At 39.1% G+C, this 25,266-nt stretch overlaps 1 protein-coding gene across 4 annotated transcripts in view; it reads left to right on the top strand.

Annotated features, from left to right (window-relative positions):
- The window catches only part of Herc2 (HECT and RLD domain containing E3 ubiquitin protein ligase 2), a 188,495-nt gene that overhangs the window by 81,285 nt on the left and 81,944 nt on the right, over positions 1-25,266 (top strand). For 3 of the 4 annotated variants that reach the window (XM_076851266.2, XM_076851267.2, XM_076851269.2), the window contains exons 36-50: positions 3,460-3,647; positions 4,724-4,916; positions 6,979-7,161; positions 10,137-10,318; positions 11,427-11,574; positions 11,655-11,851; positions 12,211-12,441; positions 13,230-13,389; positions 14,718-14,861; positions 17,875-18,017; positions 19,368-19,635; positions 19,723-19,859; positions 20,388-20,486; positions 23,292-23,460; positions 23,557-23,682. In XM_076851266.2, coding sequence (XP_076707381.2) covers positions 3,460-3,647; positions 4,724-4,916; positions 6,979-7,161; positions 10,137-10,318; positions 11,427-11,574; positions 11,655-11,851; positions 12,211-12,441; positions 13,230-13,389; positions 14,718-14,861; positions 17,875-18,017; positions 19,368-19,635; positions 19,723-19,859; positions 20,388-20,486; positions 23,292-23,460; positions 23,557-23,682 — 2,568 coding nt within the window. The remainder of the gene's footprint in view (positions 1-3,459; positions 3,648-4,723; positions 4,917-6,978; positions 7,162-10,136; positions 10,319-11,426; positions 11,575-11,654; positions 11,852-12,210; positions 12,442-13,229; positions 13,390-14,717; positions 14,862-17,874; positions 18,018-19,367; positions 19,636-19,722; positions 19,860-20,387; positions 20,487-23,291; positions 23,461-23,556; positions 23,683-25,266) is intronic. The other variant, XM_076851268.2, reaches the window with a different exon arrangement.

Consider the following 25,266-nt stretch of genomic DNA (forward strand, 5'->3'; position numbering starts at 1 on the left):
CTCTGTCTCTCCTTTTTTTTTTTTTTTGTAGTTATTCCACAGAGATTTGTTAATTTTACTGACTTTTTTAAAAGAAAAAAAACCAATTTTTGGTTTTGTTGCTTCTATTGTTTTCCTATTCTCTATTTCATTTACCTTCTGGTAACTTTGGTTTTTCTGTTTTATTTTTCTAATTTCTTCAATCATGGAGTTATTGATTGAGATCTTTTTAAAGTGCATGCTTTCATAAATATGTGTCCCTTTTAGCACTGCTTTTGCTGTATTACCTAAGTTTTGATATGTTGTGTTTTCATATGTCTCAAAATTTTTTTTTTTTTTTTTTTTTTTTTTTTTTTTTAGAGAGAGAGAGAGAGAGAGAGAGAGAGAGAGAGAGAGAGAGTTTTTAATATTTATTTTAGTTTTCGGTAGACACAACATCCCTGTCTGTATGTGGTGCTGAGGATCGAACCCCGGGCCGCATGCATACCAGGCAAGCGTGCTACCACTTGAGCCACATCCCCAGCCCCTCAAAATATTTTTTAACATCCATTGTGATTTTTTTTTTGACCCAGAGATTGCTTAAGTGTGTATTGTTTAATTTCCGCATATTTGCAGATTTTCTGCAAGTGAGTGAATTTCTAGTCATTCCATTTTGGTTGAAGGACATTTGTATGAGTTTACTATCTTTAAATTTAAGAGTTGTTTTGTGGTCTAATACATGGTTTATCCTGGAGAATAGTCCATGTATACTGAGAAGAATATGTATTTTACTCTTTGGATGGAGTGTTCTGTATATGTCTCTTAGATCTAGTTGATTGATAGTGCTGTTCTTTGGATGAAAAGTTTGAGATGCTTGAAGGCCAATGGTTGGCCCAAGTCCAAATGAGAAAGAAGGTTTTTCTCAGACTCTTTTATCTTAAAGTTCACATTGACCCATTGAAAAACATCAGGCTGGAACACAGCTGGCCTCTAATAGTCATTCATCTGATTGATTACTTAATGCCTCATTAGCAACTAAGAATCGCTTTAAAAAAAAAATGACACAGTCGTATCTCCTAGAAATCGCCCTTCTTTTTATGTTGTTCCAGATGCACCAATAAAAAAAGATAACCACCTAGAAAAATATAATTAAAAAAGAACTCCTTTTACCTCATTGCAATTTTATTTTCAGCCCCTAGTACTAAATTTAGCATTTTTAAGGTTGACAGGACAGCTGGGACATTGTAGCTGGCTGGCAATTCCTCTTTGCTCCTGGGTACCTGTGGCCTAGGCAGCACAAATCATTAATTATAGGGGCTTGTTCTGTTAACAGTACTCATGAGTTTGAATTCCAACTGGTACTACAGAAAAACAAGAGAATTTCTATATTTGAATTTCCCGTATTAATATGATCTCTAGAACTTAAGAAATCATAACCATATAATATTTTATATTAACTTTATAATCCAGATACAATAGCTTTCAAATATAAACTATTTAAAGAAATTCCCTTTTAGGGAGGAGGGGAAGAGAAAGGAGGCATACTGGGGGATGAAATTGACCAGTTTACATTGTTGTATTGTGTGTATATACTAATATGTAACAACAAATCCCACTGTTATGTATAATCATAATGCACCAATAAAAAAAGATAACCACCTAGAAAAATACAATTAAAAAAGAACTCCTTTTACCTCATTGCAATTTTATTTTCAGCCCCTAGTACTAAATTTAGCATTTTTTAGGTTGATAGGACAGTTGGAACATTGTACCTAATTGGCAGTTCCTCTTTGCTCCTGGGTATCTGTGGCCTAGGCAGCTACTAAGCTGAAGAAAAGACTATTTCCCTCTTTAGTTTAAAGCTTTGTTCTTTTTAAAAAAAAATTTTAAAAAAATTGTTGATGGACCCTTATTTTATTCATTTATTCATGTGTGGTGCTGAGAATTGAACCCAGGTCCTCACACATTCGAGGCAAGTTCTCTATCACTAGGCCGCAACCCCACCCTAATGCTTTGTTCTTGCCCTGGGATTTAACCTTTTTTATGCTTAGAGAAGAGAGGAACACAAAGTTTTCATATTTCTGGCGCACCTAAGCCTGCCTTTGGGACCATTTGGACTCTTTGTTTCTCCCACCCTGAGGAGAAAACAAAAGCTAAAGGAGTAAGGAGGACTACATATTCTTCCCTTGTAGCTTCAATGAGCCCCAGAGCAGCCAAGGATCCACTCTCCTGGGGCTTAGTTTATTGTTTTCAGATCCATTGATAAATGTTACTTCTTTTCAATTGAGAACAGCTCAGTTTCTGTTTCATACTGTGGATGACTCCACAGCCATCCAGGCACCAAATATTTGTCCTGCCCTGCCTGCTTCATTCTTTATTCTATCAACCAGTGCTTTTGCAGTGTTTGAGGAAGAGTTAGAGTTGTAGTAGAGAATCTTTCTCCTGCTGCCCTGTGTCTGGAGCTTTTAATCTTCTACCTCAGATTTAATTTGCCTGGACAACTCACAAGTCTTGGCAGGTGGTTATACTAAGAGCTACAATTTGTTACACTGAACAGGTACAATGCAGAGTCATCAAGGGGAAAAGGTAACTGGGCAAAATCCTGAGGAAACCAGGAACAAGCTTATGGAGTCCTTCCTTTCCCAGACCAGTTACACAGGACCCTTAATCCACCCCCCCACCTCACCCTCCATCAACTTGTGATGACATGCATGAAGTGCTGTCTATCTGGGAAGCTCATTAAACACTTGATGCCCAGAGTTTTCAATGGGGGTGATCAGGTAGCTACCTCTGCCTGATACATACCAAGTTCCCAGTCCCAGAGGAAAGCAGGGTATAGCATAGACCACAGTGTTTATGCAAACAGTTTAGACATAGTGAGTCATGCTCTTCACCTGGGGAATAAGGGAGCCCTCCTGAGATTCAGGTTCCCAGGTGTCAGCCAAGTACTCATCTTGTAATAGGCCTGTCTGCGACCTGTGCTGTCATCTATTTCTTGTACAAAAATGGTAATTAAAAGTTTGTTAATTATCCATTGTTAGGCATTTAGGTGGTTATCTTTAAGTTAAGTATCTTTCTAACTTAAAATCTTATCTTGCTCTTTTGGGAGGGGAGTCATTCCTAGAAATAGAATTAATATCTTTTTTGAGCATTTTTATATCATTTTGTTTTCTGAGCATGTTTATATACTTTGCCCCTCCCTTTACCTTCTTTTTGTACTAGATTTAATCAGGAAAAATTCCACACTTTTTATTGAATAAATTGATTAAAAATACAGTATGGATTCTTTAAGGTCTTCATCAGTTCTTACTACTTTTTTTTTTTTTTGGTGTCTCTGTGTAAAATAGGGTGTTGTAGCTACTTACCAGCTCAACTATTTCTTTGGGGTTTTATTTTTGGCAGTACCAGGGATCAAATCCAGGACCTCACTCCTGCTAGGCAACTATTCTACCACTGAGCAATATTTCCAGCCCTGAGCTATTGTTTTTGATGCTCTGACAGGTCCTAGTTGTGACAATGTTGAGGAAGATATGAATGCTTGTGCCCGAGGAGCCTCTGCTACGGTTTTGGAAGAAACACGGAAGGAAACAACTCCTGTGCAGCTCCCTGTTTCAGGGCCAGAACTGGCTGCCATGATGAAGATTGGAACCAGGGTCATGAGAGGTGTGGATTGGAAATGGGGCGATCAGGTACTCTGAGATTTGATTTAACACATGAACCACACACTGGTTATCTTTAGCACATCCTGCTGTATATGATATTAGTGGAAACTGGAATATTTAACTGTCTTAACTCAAGGCAGGTGTGATTGATGGATGACTTAGTTGTTGATTCCTGAGCAGCTAAGTAGAGGCAAAACAAGCAGAGAGTAACAGCATCCTACTGCAAGGGACACCTTAAGGAGAACCAAGGCTGGAAAGAGTGGCAGATATTTAAAAAAAAACCTCACTGGCATATGGCTTCATTTGATGAGCAACAGGAACTGGACTGAGAGTGAGCAAAAAAAAAAAAAGTAATTCTCATTCTGAATGCTGGTATTGTGAAGGGGCAAGAAGCCCAGATGCTGCTTCTGAGAGCTCACGGCTATATGCTCATGAAATGTCCAGACTCATATGACTTCCTAATCTCTCTCAAGTGCCCCCAGGGAGAGGTCGCTTATCATTTCCCTAGTTAAGTTAGGGCAGTGTTCATCTTCATATGGTTATACCAGCTATACTGTTAAGCATGGGCTTTGTCACAGTACTGTAGAAATTAAAATGTCCAGGGAAAAGTAGCAGCATCCTAAAAATAGTTTCTCCCTTAGAAATAGGAAACAGACTGTCCGCTGTGGGGCTCAGTTCCAGGGGAAGCAGAAGAGGGGGAATGCAAAGAACTGGGGCTCTTTTCGTGTCTCTGCTTTTGCAGTGAGTGCCCCATGAGGGATTGAGAGGGTCAAAGAAAAGCCCATCAGGACCTTGCCGGAAAGCCTGCCTTTGCATTTTCTCAGTGGAAATTGAAATAATAACCTGAGTGGACATTATTTCTTGGGTAAAGGAACATGAGCATGTTATTTCATGGCACTTAACTTAAAATAGTGTGAATTATACATTTTGAATGTAGGTTTTGGACTAGTTTATTACTGTGAAGTTTGCTTACATTGACTTAGATGTCTTCACAGGGAGGGTGGCTGATTGAGATGTTTATGTGCAGGTCGTTAGAGAGAGACCATGGTGAATACAGCAGGGCATGTGCCCTCTTTGACTGGTTTTTATTTTGGCTTTCCCAGGATGGACCACCCCCAGGCCTTGGCCGTGTGATTGGTGAACTGGGAGAAGATGGGTGGATCAGGGTCCAGTGGGACACAGGCAGTACCAATTCCTACAGGATGGGGAAAGAAGGAAAGTATGACCTCAAGCTGGCTGAGCTGCCAGCTTCTGCACAGCCCTCAGCAGAGGACTCAGACACAGAGGACGATTCTGGTGGGTGACTTGTGAAGGCATTTATTTAGTCCAGAGCAGTCTGGAAAATTGTTCAAGTGTTAGTTGACTGTTATTTTTCTTAGGGAAGGTAAAACAGTAGTCAGGACTCGTTTGTATACAGTGTTCTGTGGATTTGGGTTTAAATACTCTTCAAGGTGGTTTTTTTTTGGTACTGGGGATTTAACTCAGGGGTGCTTTACCTCTGATGGAGTCACATCCCCAGCCCTTTTTACTTTTTATTTTGAGGTAGGATCTCACTTAATTGCTTAGGGCCTCACTCAGTTGCTGTGACTGGCCTTGAACTTGTGATCCTCCTGCCATAGCTTCCAGAGTACTGTGGGAATGGCAGGATTGCTCTACCCTGCCTGTCTTCTAGGTGATTCTGATGTAGGTATACAAAGTGGCTCTGGTCACCAGCTGCCCAGCTGGAACTCATTTTCTGCAAGTCCTCCTCAACCCTTTCTGCTCTCTCTCTGAGGAAAAGATGCATCCTCACTTCTGATGGAGCTGTGTAGTTGGTGATGAGCCTGTCAGAGGGAATGAGTCATGGTGTGGTGGATTAAGCATAGCCTATGCTGCTTGGGATCCTTTGCTTCCTTTGTACCAGCTTCAAGCTCTACAGAACATGGATCTATGTGCTTCCTTTACCTTGAATCCGTGTGTTTTCCTCCTTTACCTTTCCTCCTTGGTTCTTGACTCATTAGGTCACATAATGTAAAGGTAGTACTTTTTTTTACCTCCAGGAAAAAGCAGAAGGGAGAGTTTGGAGATGGACCCAGAAAATTTGATCCTTTCTAAAGAAATTAGTTTGAGTTTATGGGAGGAGATCTTCATGACACTTTTTAGATATATGCAAAAGACACTAGGACATGAGAATGAAACATCATGTGACTGGTCTTGCTGAGTCCATTATAGAGGCCCGAACTATCTCATGGGGCTCTATGCCAATTATATGTGCTTTTCCATTAGTCTTCAGAAACTGCTCTTATAAAGAGCAGATGGGACCTGCAAGGATGTTCTCAGGAGAGAACAGGTGGCATGAGTTTTGGGGGGTGGGAGACTCTGTGCCACAGAATACAAGTGTGGGCTTGGATCATGTGGGTTCAGCTCCTAATGCTACTGCTCTGGACTGGGGCCCCTCAAGTGTGAAGAGAGATGCCTGCCACTGAGAACTGCTAGGAGTGATGTATGTGGTCCACCGATGGTGGGTACTGGCTTTCCCATCAGTGCATCTGGCATTGTAATTGGAGTGTGTGGCTCCAGACCATGTGTAGTCTCTTCCTCTACCCACTCAATAGGGGAAACAAGCGTGGCTCTCTACTTGGGAGCTTTCCTCACTGAGGAGTTAGAATCCAGGCAGAGGTGTTCCTGTGACAGAAAGATGGCTGTTTTGTCCCACAGACATTCAGGCTGGACATATGAGTGTCCAGTCTCACTGTCCCACAGATGGAGGCACTTTGCCCTTATCCAGGTTGGAATTAGCTTGTCAGAAACCAGCCTGGTAGTTGATAAGGTGTTTTTCCAAAGTAGTGAAACTTTGTAATCATTCTCTCTCAGTGCTTTTGAGTTATATGCTTAGGTTTTTTTTTTTTTTTAATTTAAAATAACAATTTAAAAGTTTCATTTTCTTTGAGGAAGTTGGAAGCAGAAATGATTAGGACAGCCAGGCACAATGGCATGTGCTTATAGCACCAGCTCCTTGAGAGTCAGACGTAGGAGTCTAGTTATTCAGGCCAGCCTGGGCAACATAATTAAGCCCTGTCTAAGGAGGAAAGAAAAAAGGGAAGAGAAGAGAAGAGATCAGGGAAAACCTCTAGTGCATCCATTGTTCCGTCTTTTCTTGTAAAGATCTGCTTCTTGTTTCAAAGTGAGAAAAAAAAAAAGGATGTAAAATCTCTGTACCTTTCTATTAATTTTATTGTGAACCTAAAACTGCTTTAAAAATTGAAGTTTTTAAAAATAAAAAATGAAGAATGTGATATTAAATCGCCTCAATTATGTGCAGGGCCATCTTCCAATTTTATTTGGGAATATAGTTTTTAATTCTGATTATCTTTTTCAGAAGCTGAACAAATTGAAAGGAACATTCATCCCACAGCAATGATGCTGACCAGCACTATTAACTTACTACAAACACTATGTCTCTCTGTTGGAGTTCATGCTGAAATTATGCAGAGTGAAGCCACCAAGACTCTCTGTGGACTGCTGCGAATGTTAGTGGAAAGTGGAACAACAGATAAGACATGTATGGAATGAATAACTGTGGGCCCAGAGAGTCAGTATCGGTTGGGGGCTGTAAATTTGTCAAGTTTGTGTGTATGTGAACAAATATGGATGAGAAGGGTGTGAGTGTATGTTTATTAGGTTTCCATTGGTGCTGCAACAATGTGCTATAAACTGTATGACATAAACAACAGGACACTTTGGCAGGACTGGTTCCTTCTGTGGGCCACATGGAAGAGTCTGTTCCAGGTCTTCCCCTAGCTCATGGCGGGGTATTGCTAACAAATTTATCTTTGGCATTCTTTGATTTGTAGACACATGACCCCAATCTCTGTCTTTCATGTTCGCATGTTTTTTTTTCTCTTTGTGTGTCTGTATCCAAATTTACCTTTTGTAAGGACAGCAATAAATGTCACTCAAACAAATTTTATCTAATATTATCTACAATAACACTGATTTCAAACAGTATCATGTTCTGAGTTACTAGGGGTTAGTGCATCAATATATGTATTTTAGGGGGACATTTCAACCTATAACATTGGCTTAACACAACAAATTTATTCTCTCAGAGTTCTGGAGATCAGAGTTCTCAAGTCAAACCATAAGCAGGACTATCCTCCTTTCATAGACTCTTGGGGAGCATTCTCCCTTGCCTTGTCCAGCCTCTGGTGGTTCCAGACTTTCTCGGTTTATGGCTGCATTACTGCAGTTTCTGCCTCTGTCTGAACATGTCTTCCTCCTTGTTGTTTCTTTGGATTTTGTGTTCACTCTAATCAAGTATTGGATTTTGTGTTCACTCTAATCAAGTATTATATTATCTCAGTTCTTAATGATGTACATAGAACTTCTTTTCAAGTAAGATCACTCTCTGAGGTTCTGAGTGAATGTCAGTTTTGGGAGGGACATGACTTAATCCATGAAGTGTTTGAACTTCTGTGGATGAGAGTTTTAAGTATGGGGAATGTGAATTGAGGAAGTGGGCTGGTGTATGTTCAAGTGTGAGGATGAATGTGTTCGCATATATCTCTATGTGATGGAATGTGAGTGTTAATTGAGTGTAGGTTTGAGTATATAAGAACATATTTCAGAGAGTGCATATATGATTAAGAACATAATGTGTTTATTTGTGTGCCTAAATATCAGTCTATATTGATGTGAATATGAGAGAATGTGTTCGTAATCAATGGGTGAGAGTTTGTGTTGGTAGCCTGACAGTGTATGTTTGAGAATATCATGTGATTGGGTGTGTAGTGCATGTGTGTACATGTGTGGATGTGCATGAGAACATATGGCTATGGGCAACTAGCTACATATGGATGAAGTGTGAAAGCTTGAGTGCATGTGGATTAGCATTTATGTCAGCCTGTATGTACTTGTGGGTATGTAACTGTAGTTTGTGTGAGTATGAGCATATTTGTACTATATTTGAGTATGCATGAGTGATTGCAATATGAGTGTGTTACCAAGTATGAATGAGAGACTGTGTATGATATAGTGAAAATGTATGAAGGTTAGTGTGTGTGAGCATGAGGGAATATGTTGCGAGATGCATGTACTCTGTGCATGTGTGTGATTGTGGAAGTATATGAACATGAGGGTTTGAGCATATGCACGTGTATATATGGGTGCATTGCATATCAACATGAAAGCACGTGAGTTTTGTTGGGGAGAGTGAATGTCAGTGTTTTAAGTGTCAGTGAGCAGGAGTCTGTATAAGTATAGGTAAGAGTGTGAAGTGAGAAGGCAAGCACGTGTATGAGTATGTGGATTTGAGTGTAAGTGGTTGTGTAGAGTAACTGGGTGTGATTCGGTATATTTGAATAATTGTGTAAGTACACATGAGTCAGTTTGTGTGCATGGGAGTAGTGATAAGTGTATGTGAATGTGCATGTGTGAGTGTAAACTTGCATCATAGGTCTGATGTATGTGTGTGACTGGATTCTTTTTTTTATTTATACATAACAGTGGAATGCATTACAACTCTTATTATATATTTAGAGCTCAATTTTTCATATCTCTGGTTGTATACATAGTATAATGTGATGACCATTATTATCCAAAGTACATGTATGAGGACATGAATTGGTGTGTGTGACTGGATTCTGTGATTGTGGGTGACTGTTATTGTGTTGGTGGTATAAATGTATGTGAGAGTGTGTTAGGTGTGAATGACCAAAAGAGTGTGAGAGTACCTGTGAGTGTATGAGCCTGTCTGAGTAATTGTGTGAATTAGTGTGGGTGAATGTGTGGGAATGCATGTGAGAGTGAAAGTTAGTGAATGTGTGAGCATGTGTCTGGTGTTGAAGGAAGGTTGTGTCTCTGTGACCACAGGCAATAGGGCAGGGTGGGGCAGTGGGGATGGCAGATGGGCACTGCAATTTGGGAGGAGGGAGTCCAAGCAGAGACTTGTGGGAGCTCCAGCTTCTGGATCACACACTTTAGCTTAGAGGAGAGTGCAAAGGAAGAGGGGGAACTGAGTGGACAGTGGGAAGCCAGGGGGAGAAGACTTGGTCCCAGTCATGTTAGCATCAAATTGTGTAAACCTAGTGAAAACCTCATTCTCATTCTACTTGTACAGACTTCTTAAACTTGGATTGGAAATTTTGGGTTCAGATTAAGTATAACTGAGATCATGGGGATATTTAAAACATAAGATTTAAAAACATAATAGATGTACTCTTGCAAATTACTGCTATTAAAATTAAAGATCATTTTTCCCTATTGTCTAGAAATAGTAAGTAGATGAGATTTATTAACTAGCTTGAGTTACTACACATATTTTAAAAGGTTTAAAAAATGCTGTGAAATGTTTTTTGAGCTAGCTTAAAGCCTCTTCCATTCCTCTCACATTGAAATAAGTCCCTTTGTAATATATTTGTAAAGTAGCTTATTGTCAGAGGGGAAAAACCATTAGGTTGATTAAAAATGAGAATTGCACTCATTAATTTTATTTTTAAGGATTTGGTGCCAAGCATGTTTATTTTACCCCCCTGTCAGCTTCTCCAAACAGGCTGGTGTGCAGGGAGCAGCACCGGAGCTGGTGCACCCTGGGGTTTGTAAGGAGTATTGCACTCACGCCTCAGGTGTGCGGAGCCCTCAGCTCCCCACAGTGGATCTCGCTGCTCATGAAGGTCGTGGAAGGGCACGCACCCTTTACTGCTGCCTCACTGCAGAGACAGGTAATCTGTCAGGCAAAACTCAGCCCATAGAGAGGCATCCTTGTGCCAGCATTCCCAGTTCTTTATTCAATAATGAGTGCCCAAGAGAGCTAGAAGTACTGCAAGGTAGATTACTGGAGACAGGGCTTAGGTTCTTGATTGTTTTGAATAGGGTAAGTTGCTAAACTTCAATTTACTTGTTTATCTGTTTCATGATATGGTCATACAGCTGCTCTCATCTGCCTCACTGGATTTGTAGTATAATTGTCTTAAAATTATATATAAGAAGCTGTGAGGGGAATGGGAAAAAAAACAAGGAGAGAAATTAATTACAGTAGATGGGGTAGAGAGAGAAGATGGGAGGGGAGAGGAGGGGGGATAGTAGAGGATAGGAAAGGTAGCAGAATACAACAGTTACTAATATGGCATTATGTAGAAATGTAGATGTGTAACCGATATGATTCTGCAAACTGTATTTGGGGTAAAAATGGGAGTTCATAACCCACTTGAATCTAATGTATGAAATATGATATGTCAAGAGCTTTGTAATGTTTTGAACAACCAATAAAAAAAGAAAAAAATTATCATAATGAAACATAAAATATTATTATTAGATATGAGGAATACCTGGTAAGCCTAAAAATCTTCTATTTAACATTCAATTAATCTGGGGCTGGGGTTGTGGTTCAGTGGTAGAGCGCTAGCCTAGCACGTGCAAGGCACTGGATTCGATCCTCAGCACCACATAAAAATAAATAAATAAAATGAAGGTATTATGTTCAGCTACAATTAAAAAAATAAAATATAAAAAATCAATTAAACTTTATAATTATCTAAAAGTATTCTGCAATGAATAAAAAATTTCATGAGCAATGAAAAAAAAAGAATCAAGCCGAAAAGAATTATTTTAATTATGTAAACAAATACATGCAACTATATTGTTGCTTTTTTTTTTTTAACCCCTGATAAATCTTATCATTAATAAGCTTGATGTATAAGTAAAATAAGGAACATCAAAGTTTCACACAATTAATTGCATTACAGGGACAAAAGAGAAGAAAAAAGTGTATAAACCCTTAATCAGATAATGGCTTCATTTAAACCTTTTTATTTATAATTATCTGATCAGATTTTAGCCGTGCATTTACTGCAAGCTGTTCTTCCATCATGGGACAAGACAGAAAGAGCAAGGGACATGAAGTGCCTTGTGGAAAAGCTGTTTGGCTTCTTGGGAAGTTTGCTTACTACTTGTTCTTCTGACGTCCCATTACTCAGAGGTAGGTGGCTCTTCTTTTACTTGTGTCCCCTGGTTAATGAGCAGTGAACAGTGCAGCTTTTCACTTTGCCTCTTCTTCAGAATCCACGTTGAGGAGGCGGAGAGCCCGCCCACAGGCCTCTCTGACTGCCACCCACAGCAGCACTCTGGCTGAAGAAGTAGTGGCACTGCTCCGCACTCTGCACTCCTTGACTCAGTGGAATGGGCTCATCAACAAGTACATCAACTCCCAGCTCCGCTCTGTTACCCAAAGCTGCATGGGAAAGTCATCTGAAGGGGTGGGTTCTGTGTTTTCAAATAAGCTTTCCTTTGTATAATATCAATTTAACTTTTTAAATTATGTCCTTAAATGCTATATTTTTGTTTAAAAATATATTTAAAGTATTTTTAATGGACATAGTTATCAAAGAAATTAATATGGAAATTTGGAAACAGACACAGTGAGTGGCACTTGCTTGTAGTCCCAGCTACTTGGGAGGCTGAGGCAGGAGGATCACTTGAGCCCAGGAGTTTGGGGTTCTCCTGGGCAGCACAGAGACCTTGTATCCTAAAAAACTAATTAGTTCAGTTTAGCTGTAAATATGTAAGAATGGGGAGCTCTGTGGACTTCTGTTGTCATGCTTGCTGTCTGCCTTAGGCCCTGTTAGAGGACTACTTTCCTGACTCTGAGAACCCTGAAGTGGGGGGTCTCATGGCCGTACTGGCTGTGATTGGAGGAATCGATGGTCGTCTACGTCTTGGGGGCCAGGTCATGCATGATGAGTTTGGAGAGGGCACCGTGACTCGCATCACCCCAAAGGGCAGAATCACCGTACAGTTCTCTGACATGCGGATGTGCCGAGTCTGCCCACTGAATCAGCTAAAACCAGTAGGTGAACTTGTGATAAATTACAGAATAAAATGATTTGGTACTAGAATTGGCTTTTGAATGTTAGAACTTGAAAGAACTTGTACTTTGTTTGTCTTCCAGGAAGCTATGTGACTCGGGAAAACTTTTTTCTTTCTGTGTTACGTGTGTGCTCCTGTGATAAGCAGCACCCATCTAACAGGACATACAGAGCAGTGGTTCACATGCTAGTTTTTAGCCTCAAAGACATGAAGACATTAGCAACCTATAAGATAATTTTAATTGTTTCAAAATGTGAATTTATAAAGATTATTTTTAATTAAATACATTTTTAAAAACGTAAAATGATTCCTTCAAGGAAATAATCTTTCTTCATTTAGAAAATGTTTTTAATTGCATTGCGTGATATGACTTCTGTAGCAGTAATATCATCAAAAACTTGTGAATTAGGGATGCATCGTGAAGGAGGTGATTTACATTATTTTGATGATCATAGCTTTCTATAAAACACTGTTTTTTATTATTATTATAGGAATATATACATGTTGTAGAAAACTTAAAATGTATAGAAAATACCTCAGATTAATAACCACCATTCTGATGTAATTATTGTTGACAGTTGGTAAAGACATAGTTAATGTATTTATTGTATGTCTTAAATCTTTATCTTGCCTTAAACATTGTCTTGTAAAACTATTTTCAGATGTGAAACGACTTAGGGGGTATGTATGGTACCTCAGAATCAATACTCATAGTTATAATAGCTTTCAGACTATTTCACTTGTTAATCTTATTGCTGCACTTTCAAGGTTTCTGTGCCCTTTCCTCAGCTTCCTGCCGTGGCCTTTAGTGTGACCAACCTGCCTTTCACAGAGCCCATGCTCTCTGTCTGGGCTCAGTTGGTGAACCTTGCTGGAAGCAAATTAGAAAAGCACAAAATAAAGAAATCACCTAAACAGGGCTTTGCAGGTCAGTACATGGTGCTTTCCAATGAAACAGTTTTAGTCTTAACTAGCATTGTTTGGCCAGTGTTTGTCCTTTTATCAGAGCAAATTTTCATATAACATCTGATGTTTTATGTTTCATGTGGATTTTACCATTTGTTGAGTTCCAGTGGGAAAGTAACCTTGTGTGGTGATGAGGGTGATTTTGAGTCAGTCTTTGAGTTTGGAACCATATCCTTTACCCTCTTCTTAGTGCCAGCATTTATTCTGAGTCTGTGTGTTATCTTCCTCCTTGATAACCCTCTAGTCCTTGTGGCCCAATAACCCTTTTGGAATGTTGCTCCTTGCCTCTTCAGTACCAGCTCCAGGGGGCCTTTATATTTGAATGCACTTTGCTTTGTCTCTCTGTGCATGGTGGGGTAAGACTATAGGCATTCTTTTTTTGAACATTCCTTCTCTTTGGGTATAGAATACTACTCTCTTGAATTTCCTTTCCTTGCCCCTTGAGAATTCTAAGAGAACCCTACCGCCAGCCCCATTCTTTACTCCATGGAAATTCTTGTAGCTTTACCCATAATTTCTGGTTTATTCTTCTTTCTCTGTTGAGTTTCCCCATACCTGCTATTGCTGCTTCAGCCCTTATGATTGTATCTACTTTCAATGAGTCGCCAATTCATATCTCTGCCTGGAGGGTCCACACTTCCAAAATTTAGCCCACTTTCTTTGATAACCATTTCCTATCATGGTGAACAAACCTGTCTGCCAGTTGGTCCAACTTAACGCCCAGAGACCTCCAGGTTCACCCATCTCCTTACTCCACATTTCCTATGTTGACTTCTAGGTCTTTGCCATACCCTGCTTGGGAACACTGTTGCCACTGTAGTTCAGGCTCACACCACCATAGTGTCTCCCTTAGACTACTCTCAGATGGCCTGTAATGTGGCTACATGTGACTAGATTAGAGAAGATTCTAGGGAGATGGACATGATCTTCATCAGTTGAAGAACTAGCTCATAACATTTTCTCAGAGGACCCTTGCAAGAAAATGTGAAAGTATTTTGTCTCTGACTTAGTTATCTATTTAAAATTTCAGCAATTTGGGAAACATTTCATAATGCAAATAAGAGCTAACAGATTCTAATACTAACTCTTGCCCATTGAGGTAGGTGCCAGGAGAGCAGGGAAGTTAGAGGATGTTCATTCAGCCCTGCATTATTGACAATATTTGTGTATGTTAGCCCATCCCCAGAGGACAGGACACTATTTATTTCCCCATTGCAGAGGTGACACAGCTGGTAAGGGGGAGAGACCGAGCAGAGTGTGTAATTCTTACTGAGTTCTTTTGTTCCATAGGACAAGTAGACTTGGATCTACTGCGGAGCCAGCAATTAAAGCTGTACATACTGAAAGCAGGGAGGGCGCTGCTTTCCCATCAAGATAAACTGAGGCAGATCTTGTCTCAGCCAGCTGTTCAGGAGATTGGAACTGGTCATACAGGTATCTTTTTTTTTTTTTTTTAAAAGGTCATTACTTTCTTTTTTTTTAAATTTCTTTTTTTTTTTTAAGCTGTCAATGGACCTTTATTTTATTTATTTATATGTGGTGCTGAGAATCAAACCCAGTGCCTCAGACATGCTAGGGAAGCATTCTACCACCGTGCCACCACCCCAGTCCCATGCAGGTATCTTTTTAAATTAAGAAAATTCTTACAGATTTATCAGATAGGCAGATATTCCAGTAGAAAAATGAACAAAGTACATGAACAAGCAGTTCATAAAAAGGGAATATAGATGCCTTATAAATGTTCAACAAAGATGTGTGACTTGACCAGTACTCACCAACTGTGAATCCAGTTGTTGTAGTCTTAAAGACAGATAAGACAAGGGGATCTGGTAAGAGGGGAGAGAAAAATGGTACTCTCAGGCTTTGCTATTTAAAATGTGGTCCTGAAAAAAAAAAAAAATAAATAAAATGTGGTCCTGAACCAGCAATATTGAGGGCACATAAGAATGTGTTAGAAACGTAGACTCCCAGCTGTGCCTAGATGGAAGAAATCAAATCCTGCATTTTATCAGCAAGACCCAAGGGTGGTTCTTGTGCACATAAAGTAACTCCTTTAATACACTGCTAGTGTATTAAAATTCAAGTTGGGAATTCAAGTTGGTACAACTATTTATTGGGCATTTGAGGAAGCAACTTTAAATGCATGTGTGTGTGTGTATTTTTATCCTCAGCCAATTATCTTGTGGGCATTTGTCACATGAAAAGGCATGAATAGAATAGTTTATTGATGCCCATCATGGTTCCTTTCTTCCTTTCTTTCTTCCTTTCTTTCTTTCTCTCTTTCTTTCTTTTTAAATGTTGAGACGTTGGAGTCAAAATACTACATTATTATTATGTGGTGTAGTCATATATTGAAATAACATGAAGCCATTCAAAAGAATGATACATGTGTATGTTTATTGTCATGGAAACATGAGGACAATAAATAAGTAAAAAACACAGTGCTATGTTTATCTGTTTATACATATGCCATAGATTCATGTGTTTAGTAAAATAGTGACAATAATTGTTCAACAATGGGGTTCAGGTTAATCTTTTCTTTATACTTCCTCTATATTTTAGTATATTGCTGCTGAAGTGAGCATTCATATCACTTTTAATATGAAAAAAAAGCAAGGCTGTGAAATATTTTTTGATCATTGATTATTAGTATCCAGTACTAATGAAAAGACATCGTGCTAAATATTAAGGGGAAAAAGATAGTTCTTGTTTAGGATCATTGTTATCTAGGGTTAAGATGGTGAGAGAAAATTGATGCAGATGGCCCTGAAAGCTTGAGCGGTGAGTGTGCTTTGAGGTGTGTGAATGCAGTTCTATAAGGATTCTAGGCACAGCAGCCACTGAGGACAAGGACAGGTGGCCTTTCAGAGGTGTGGCAGACAGTTGCCATGTGAAAAGAAATCTCCATGCCTGTGGAGGAAACAGCAGGAAGACTAATGAAAACTGCGAGACTTTGGGAGAGAGTATTAAGGAACTCTTCTTTGTTTGCCACTTAGGGTTTAACAGTGAGTGGTGGGGCTAAAGCTGGAGAGGTGGGATGAAGGCTGGCTAAAGTACCTGGAATACCAGGATGAAGATGGAGGCTAACGGGGAAAGCTATGGCAGGAGACCACATGACAAGAGCTGATACTTGGGGTGTTAATCAACAAGTGAGGTGCAGAAGTATTTGGAATGGGGGATAGGAAGAGGGATAATTACTCTTGTGTCAGGTGATGAGGTATCTTCAGGGGAAGGGCATGAAAAGTGGAAAGAAGGTTCAGTAGACACTGCTGTGGTAGGTTTTTTAGAAACAAAAAAGTTAAAAAATGCTGGTGTTTCAAGTTTGAGTTGTATGGAGAACAGTGAATCGTGCATTTGGAAAAAAATAGTGGAATGTTCAGGCTTGTTTATTTCTTAATCTTAAGAGGAATGGATACAGGGAAATTAATATTAGACCTGCTGAACATGGGAGAAATTGGTGAGAAATGCAGATTCATTTAGTATTATAGATGTTAGGAATCCTGAAGATAATTTATCATAGCAGAAATTGGAAAGTAGGAGCCTGGTAATTGGATTAGCTCTTTGGTTATTGCCTGGGAGCAGTGATGGCAGAGCTAAGTCAGGATCATTCATGCTTTAGGCAGAGCACCAGCTCCATGGGGAGCTCTTTAGAATGGAAATTGACAAATAGCTGCAGCACCTATTCTTGTGAATAGAGGGTTATTGGGAACACAGGCCCAGCTACTGGTTTTCGTGTTGTCTCTGCTACTTTTCATCTAGTGACAGTACAGTGTTGAGTAGTTGTGATGGAGACCAAGTGGTCTGTAAACCTATTTACTATCTGGTAAAGTAAATATCTTTATGATAAAGATATCCAACCCCTGGTCTAGATGATTTGTTGAAGCTGTCACCAAACAAAACTAGTACGTGAAAAAAGTACTGTGAATTGTATGAAGTGAATCTTGTGGTAGTTGATATTGATGGAACTATGGCAAATATAGTTTTAGAGGACTCGTCTGAAGCCACTCACAGGACAAAAAGACATCATCTTGATCTTGTGACAGATTTGGAATTGATGTCACTTAGTAATCTATCTGAATAAGGCTTAGAAGGAAAAGTGAGGACTGGAAATACCAACTTGGATGTATTGATAAGCAGGGGTTACTGAAGCAATGAATACATAAAAAAGAGAAGGCATAAGAATTGGACCAAGGGCAGAATCTAGAAAGTAGCTTTTGTTGGTTCAAATTAAACAGATGTACAAATGAAGGGCAGAGACCGAAAAGCAGGGAGTGGAAAATTACATCTGTAGAGTCTAGTTTATGTTTGATATTAAGCCTTGAAGATTTTGATTGTCACATAAAGAGGCAGAAATTAAATCTGGCTTAATATACTCAGTGCAGTCTCTTTAATAATAAAAGGGTTTATGGTTGAAAATACAATATACACATTTTGTTTTAAAATTCAGATGATGGAGCAGCTGCATCTCCTGAGCTTGGGGACATGTCTCCTGAAGGGCCGCAGCCCCCAATGATTCTGCTACAGCAGTTACTGGCCTCAGCCACCCAGCCATCACCAGTGAAGGCCATATTTGATAAACAGGAACTTGAGGTACATTTGTATAAACTTGACAGTTTTTAATCCAATGTAGTAAATTGTGATTGATTTTTTTTCCCCCTAGATGTGTATTTTTTTAAGGATGTATTCTGAAATTTAAATGATAATACCCAGATAATTCTTATGGCAAGATGGGCTTTAATCATTATTGTACACAACAGAATACCTTAAATTTAGCTAAAGAATGGGAAGGTTGAAGTTAACCTTAGTTTGGATACATATAAATTGTTTGAAAAATTAACCAGACACAGCATGAGTTAAATTCTCATATGTTCATGGGGTGATCTTTTTCCAGGAAATGTTGTTGAAAGAGACCCATTAGGCCCATGAATATCCCATCTGTTGTTTGTTTCATTCTCTCAAAAGCTTCTTTTGGACATGCTTTGTTGCTGCAGGCCCTTCGTCCTCCCTGTGTAGCACAGCATGTTAAGCAAGACTGTGCACTTGGGGTACAGGACATTCTAGAATTCATAATTCTTATCAACAGAGGATAATTTAGTATTCTTTAAGTCCCCATTTCCAGAACCAAAACTTTTAGCTCAACTTGGCTGAATTATGAGCTTTTAGGATGAAGCTTGTTGCTTCCAAGTTTCTCGGTCTTCCTTGCAAAATCCTAGGCTTTCAACACTTCCTAAACATTGGAAGGATCTATGGTGTCCTCAGTTTCTTCCTGGTTCCTTCCTCACATGTTCAAAATAGCAGATATTTAGCACCATGAGAGCAGCTGGGGATGAGGAACAGAGATTGTAGGTGGGCAGTTCTCAGATACCAATCTTGGTGGTACACATGTTTATCAGTTGATTATAATCTGTTTCCCAAAGTGTAATCTTTAGTTCCCTTATTTTTAAATATCGTATTCAACCCTAAATGGTTACTTTACCTTAAAATAGTGGAGGTTTGATTTGGTGGTATGTGAGAGTGTCTTGTGTGTTTCTGGCTTGTGTTACACTGGATGAGTCAATGCCTGTGATGAGCAGCTTGGTGCTAAGTTATGGTGAGGGATGTCTTTCTCTACTCCCTCTCACTGTGCTTACTTTTTCACCACCCAGGGTTGCTGTGAAGTTTTGCCTAATGGACATTGATATTTGACTGATTTACTAGACTCTGTGTTGAAGGAGTCAGAACAGTTATTTGACCACCAAATCTTTCCTCTGCAGTAAACTATGAAATTTGGCTTTGTTGTTTTCTAACCTGTTTATCAATTCACTTAAGAGTACACATGTAAATCTGGGTTCTATTCTTCTGTCTAGTAGTTCTTAGTAGACACTGGTTGTTCACCTTTTCGTAGTATAAATTAGCTGAGGGCACTTTCACACGCCTCCCAGAAACCTCTCATCTGCCCAGGCTGCTGCATTGGCTGTGTGTCAATGTTTGGCTGTGGAGTCCACTCACCCTTCGAGCCCAGGGTTTGAAGATTGCAGCTCCAGCGAGGCCACGACGCCAGTCTCTGTGCAGCATATCCGCCCTGCCAGGGTAAAGAAGCGCAAGCAGTCACCGGTTCCTGCTCTCCCTATTGTGGTGCAGCTCATGGAAATGGGATTTCCTAGAAGGAACATAGAGTTTGCTCTAAAGTCACTCACTGGCGCTTCTGGAAATGCATCTGGTTTGCCAGGTATTGAATTTTCCTTGTTGATGCTTATTGTTTGCTTACATTTTAGTGTTGTTGGTCTTCATGGTGCTCTATATGTGCTTGTCTCAGGTGTGGAGTCCTTGGTGGGGTGGCTGCTGGACCACTCTGATGTCCAGGTCACAGAACTCTCAGATGCAGACACAGTCTCTGATGAATATTCAGATGAGGAGGTGGTGGAAGACATGGATGATGCAGCCTACCCTGTGGTCAGTGCCATCTTGTGCCCTGCCTGTGTTATACTCTGAGTACCTCTGATGTCAGTTTTCTCTGTTCCTTCAAAGACGCAATTATATCTCTCATGAACTGTCCATTAGAATCTCTTTAGTTATGGACACAGAAGAGAGCTATCTATTTTGCTCCTGAAGTGATGGTTGGGTTTTCTATATTATAATTACTTAATCTTTAAGACATGCCCTTATTTAAGCATCTAATGATGTTGGGTAGGCGTTAGATGATATTTTATTAAAAGATTGTGTTTTGTATGATACTGATTTTTGATCTGAGTAAATTGTGTTAAAGGATTCATTTGGAAATGCCTTGAAAGTTTTCTACATTTATAGTTTTTGAGATTCATTTTCTGCCCACTATACTATTGTTTCTAAATGATGATTTTTATAGGAAAGACTAGTGTTTTTATTTTTTAAATGATAGATTTCATAGACTTATTTCTTATTAAATAGGTTTATCTAGTTCTCTTTCTCTCTCTCTTTTTTTAATGTATTTATCTCTTGTAGTCTACTGGTGCCGTTGTGACGGAGAGTCAGACTTACAAAAAGCGAGCTGATTTCTTGAGTAATGATGATTATGCTGTGTATGTAAGAGAGAACATTCAGGTGAGTCACTGTCTTAGGCTGGAGACTAGCTCATTTTTCATTTGGCATATGTGTGAGCATCTCCTACATGCTGAGCTTCAGTGAACAGAGGCCCCTGCTGTTAGAGAGCCTGCCTTCTTGTGGTGGAAGACAAAAATCAGACCTATCCCATAAACTCTATGGTCTATTAGGAGGAGATGCATACCATGGCAACAAGAAAGAACAGGCTAGAGTGAGGGATTGGAGTTAGGGTGCTTTGTTGGGAAGATGGTTGGGAGCTTGTTGGGAATATATAGGCCTGCAGATATGAAGGGGTAGCTCAGCAGCTTCCCGGAGAGGTCCAGGTATTTAGATAGGCCACTGTGGCTGCAGCAAAGTGACCAGAGGATGGAATTGCAAAAGGTGGATAATTGGGGCCAGACCTGGAGGACACAAGTGACCTGTCCACAGTAGACATGGTACAGAGATATTATTTCTTTCTTATCCCCATTTCTGACCCTTTTAAAATTTATTTGTAAATAAATAATTTATTTAGAAACAAATATTTCTATATTATATTTTCTTACATCTTTCTTAATGCCAGCTAACTTGCTTTGGCCATTTCTGTTTTGTATAGTCCTTTATCCACCCAAATCCTTTGTTTTCTCATTCAAATTCTTTTTTTTTTTTTAAGTAATTTTAGAGAAAAAAAATCTTAGAAATACCTGATTTTACCTTTAACTTTGTCATTATACATCTCTGATTAAGGATTTCCTTTGTAACATGATGACATTACTTTTGCCCAACAAAATAAACAATTCCTTAATATCATCTCATACCCAGTGATTGCTAACGTTTTCCCAAAAATGGTTCTTTATGATTAATCTGCCTTCCCTCCCCTGACCAATCTGGATATAAGGAGATCACATACCTTATTTTTGGTATATCATAAGTCTCTTAGTCTAGAATAGTCACCCCTTAGATAGCTCAGGCTACCATAGCAAAACCATAGACTTAATAACTTAAACACAGACATTATTTTCAAAATTCTGAAGGTTGTAAATCCAAGTTCAAGGGATTAAACTGGTTTCTCCTGAGAGCCCTCTTCTTGGCTTATAGATGGCCAACCTTCTCACTGTATACATACATACAGTGGGTAAGGGGAGCAGGAGCAAGCAAGAAAGTTCTATATCTCTTCTTATAAGAACACTAATCCTAGCTGAGCACCTGTGGTGCATTTCTGTAATTCTAGCAATTTGGGAGGTTAAGGAAGGGAGACCCCAACTTAGAGGCCAGCCTCAATAAAATAATGAGACCCTATCTCAAAATAAAAGGGGTTGGGATTGTGGCTCAGTTGTAGAAGGCCTCTGGGTTCAAGCCCTAGTACCACCAAAAAACAAAACAACAAAATAAAATATGCTAATCTTGGGCTGGAGTTGTAGCTCAGTGGTAGAACACTTGTCTACCATGTGTGAGGCACTGGATTTGATCCTCAGCACCACATATGAATAAATAAATAAATAAAGGTATTGTGTCCATTTACAACTAAAAAAATAAAGAATATTTCAAAATGAAATTAAATAAAAAACAAAACAAACAAACAAATCCCCACACTAATCTTTTTGTATTAGGGCTCTGCCATTATGACTTTATTTAACCATATTCAGTTCCTTAGAGGCCCTAGATCTTAATGTAGCTAAATTGAGGGTTAGGGTTTCAACACATGGATTTTGGGGGAACACAAACATTCAGTCATAATACACACTTCTTCTCTTTCCCCTGCCCCTTCCTTACAATTAAATTTTTTTGTTTGTGTGGTCACAACTATATCCTCTAAATATTTACATTCTGGAATTGGAGGTGGGTTCCTTGTGGTCATGATTAACATGTTCTTTTTTCTCTATTTCTTTAATAAAGTAAGAGTTAGAACTGGAAGGTGTTTATACTCAGTTTGACTTTCAGGCAGGAAGAATTCATAGGTGGCAGTATGCTCCCTCTTGCCTCTTTTTGACAGAATTGGGTGGGTTGGGTCTTGTCAGCTTACTCCTTCCATGATGAAGCCCTCCATAAATTGTTCATCTCCAATAATTTTAATAGCCATAAATGTCATAACCTAGACTAATCATTAGGGACTGCATTATGGGGTTTTAGTTCTTGCTGTCGAAAAATTTTCTTATCAATTCTGATTTTTTTTTTTTTTAAAGAGAGAGAGAGAATTTTTTTTAATATTTATTTTTTAGTTTTTTCAGCGGACACAACATCTTTGTTTGTATGTGGTGCTGAGGATCGAACCTGGGCTGCACGCATGCCAGGCGAGCGCACTACCGCTTGAGCCACATCCCCAGCCCCTCTGATTACTTTTTATAATACCATTTTTATAGGAAACACAGAATAAATGCATGATTTATTTTGATGGGCATTGATAAATTTTCAGAATGATGCCCTCGTGCTCTAGTGCTTGTAAAGGTACCCACAAAGCTTTGGTTTGTTTTTATCATGAGGATGAATTAATTCACTGGCTTTAGGATTTGTTGTGGTTGAGGTGTGATTCCTTTTGATGATCAGACTGTTCTTTTGAATGAACCCAATAATTGTTATAGCCAAGTTGATCCAGGCTCATCCTGTATATTTATATAGCCAAGTTGATCCAGGCTCATTCTGTATATTTCCTGCCCCAGATATAGAGCCGGCCAGTTTTCTAAAGAACCCTGGTTTCATTTAGTGTAAATAATACTTGGATCTGCATTCTGGGTGCTAAACAAAATTTTAAAGAATAGAACATTACTAATAATGGTTCATTTCATCTAGATACACTGCCCTGGGCTTTTAATTTCATTTCAATTTTAGGTGGGAATGATGGTTAGATGCTGTCGAACATATGAAGAAGTGTGTGAGGGCGATGTGGGCAAAGTCATCAAACTGGATAGAGATGGATTACATGACCTCAATGTTCAGTGTGATTGGCAGCAGAAGGGCGGCACTTACTGGGTTAGGTATATTCATGTGGAACTTATAGGTGAGCACATTCTTTATTAAGCTCTTTGGCCTGTTAGAAACAGAGTTCCCAGTAATGAGTGCTAATTAAAGTGCATTTTATTCTTGAATTCTCTAGGCTATCCTCCACCAAGTTCTTCTTCTCACATCAAGATTGGTGATAAAGTACGAGTGAAAGCCTCTGTTACCACACCAAAGTACAAGTGGGGATCTGTGACTCATCAAAGTGTGGGAATTGTGAAAGGTAATGTTATCCAGGGAATAAAATTCCAAATGCTGACTTTTCATTAACTCAGGGCACACAGCCCCACCTCATGAAGAAGAAAGCCTCATGGTAGTGGTTAGATTTTTTTGTTTTTGGTACAGGTGGTTGAACCCAGTGGTGCCTTACCACTGACTACATCATCAATCCTTTTTTCCTTTTTTCTTTTGACACAGGGCCTTAATAAGTGGCTGAGGCTGTCCTCAAACTTGAGATTTTTCTGTCAGAGCCTCCCGAGTCACTGGGTTTACAGGTGTGCACCACTACACCTGGATCGTAGCAGTTTTTGACTGTCTAAAAACAAGGCTAAAGGCCCCAAAGTGCATCTGCTGTTGAATCAAGTTCAATTTATTAACTCACTGCAATTTGGGAGGACATATACCCTGGGGATCTGAGTGTGAGCAAGAACCAACAGGGCTAGTGTTGAGTACTAGGGGGAGGGTTTGAGGAAGCTAAGGGTAATTCTAAGATTGTGTACTAAATAAATATTATTTACATGGTAGGAAGAATGGAGCCAAGATAAAATTGTGATTGCTATAGAAGCAGCCATTCATATTAGCCAGTGTAAGGAGATATGTGGTTAAATTTGTGGTTTGAATTAGATTTAACCTTGATTAGACACGATTTCTTTTTCTTTTTCTCCTCTCCCCCACCCCTTTTTTTTCTGTAGTAATAGTGATTGAATACAGGGTGGTTCTTCCACAAAGCTGTACCCCTAGCCCTTTAAAAAAAATGTTTTGATACAGGGTCCCAGTAAATTGTTGAGGCTGTCTTCAAACTTGGAATCCTCCTGCTTTAACTTCCTGAGTCACTGGGATTATAGGCAGGTGCCACCATGCCTGGCTTTGATCAAACGTGATTAAGGAAACGTTTTGTTTTTGCCTTGATCCATTAGTCACAGAGTGACTTTATTTGATATTGGAGTTCTATTAATTTATTCTGTCACTTGTTTTGCCTGTGGTCAGGCCAGCTCTGGCTCTTAGGGACTGCTTTTTTTGACTTTTATGTGGTACAAAATTTAGTACTGTATTTAAGTAATAGAAATATGGAAATAATGGGAGTTAGGACCAGGAAGCATAAAATTTTTCTCAGGTTATATTTAATGAGAAATTGAGATTGTCAAACATATGGCACACTATGAAAAATATATTATGTTCATTTTAACACTTGCACAAGAAAGAATTAAATAAGCAATTGTTGTATCTTTAAGCCCTTCTGATGCCACAAGGGTGGTGCTTCCTTAGTAGATGGGGATGTTGTTAGAGCCTCTAAGGTTATGTAAGAACAAATGGCTTATTTAATATTTTACTTTTTAAAAACAATTTTCTTTGCTTAAGATATTCTTAAAGATTTGTAAATAAAAACAAAGACAAATTTTAAAAAGAAGAATTGGGTTCTAAGTCACTTTTTTTTAAAAAAATATTTTTTGGTTGTAGATGTACACAGTATCTTTATTTTATTCACTTATTTTTATGTAGTGCTGAGGATTGAACCAAGGGCCTCACATGTGTGAGGCAAATGCTCTATCCCTGAGCTACAACCCCAGCCCTCTAAGTCACTGTTTTG

This window comes from Callospermophilus lateralis, chromosome 3 (genome assembly GCF_048772815.1).
Source record: "Callospermophilus lateralis isolate mCalLat2 chromosome 3, mCalLat2.hap1, whole genome shotgun sequence".
Lineage (NCBI taxonomy): Eukaryota > Metazoa > Chordata > Mammalia > Rodentia > Sciuridae > Callospermophilus > Callospermophilus lateralis.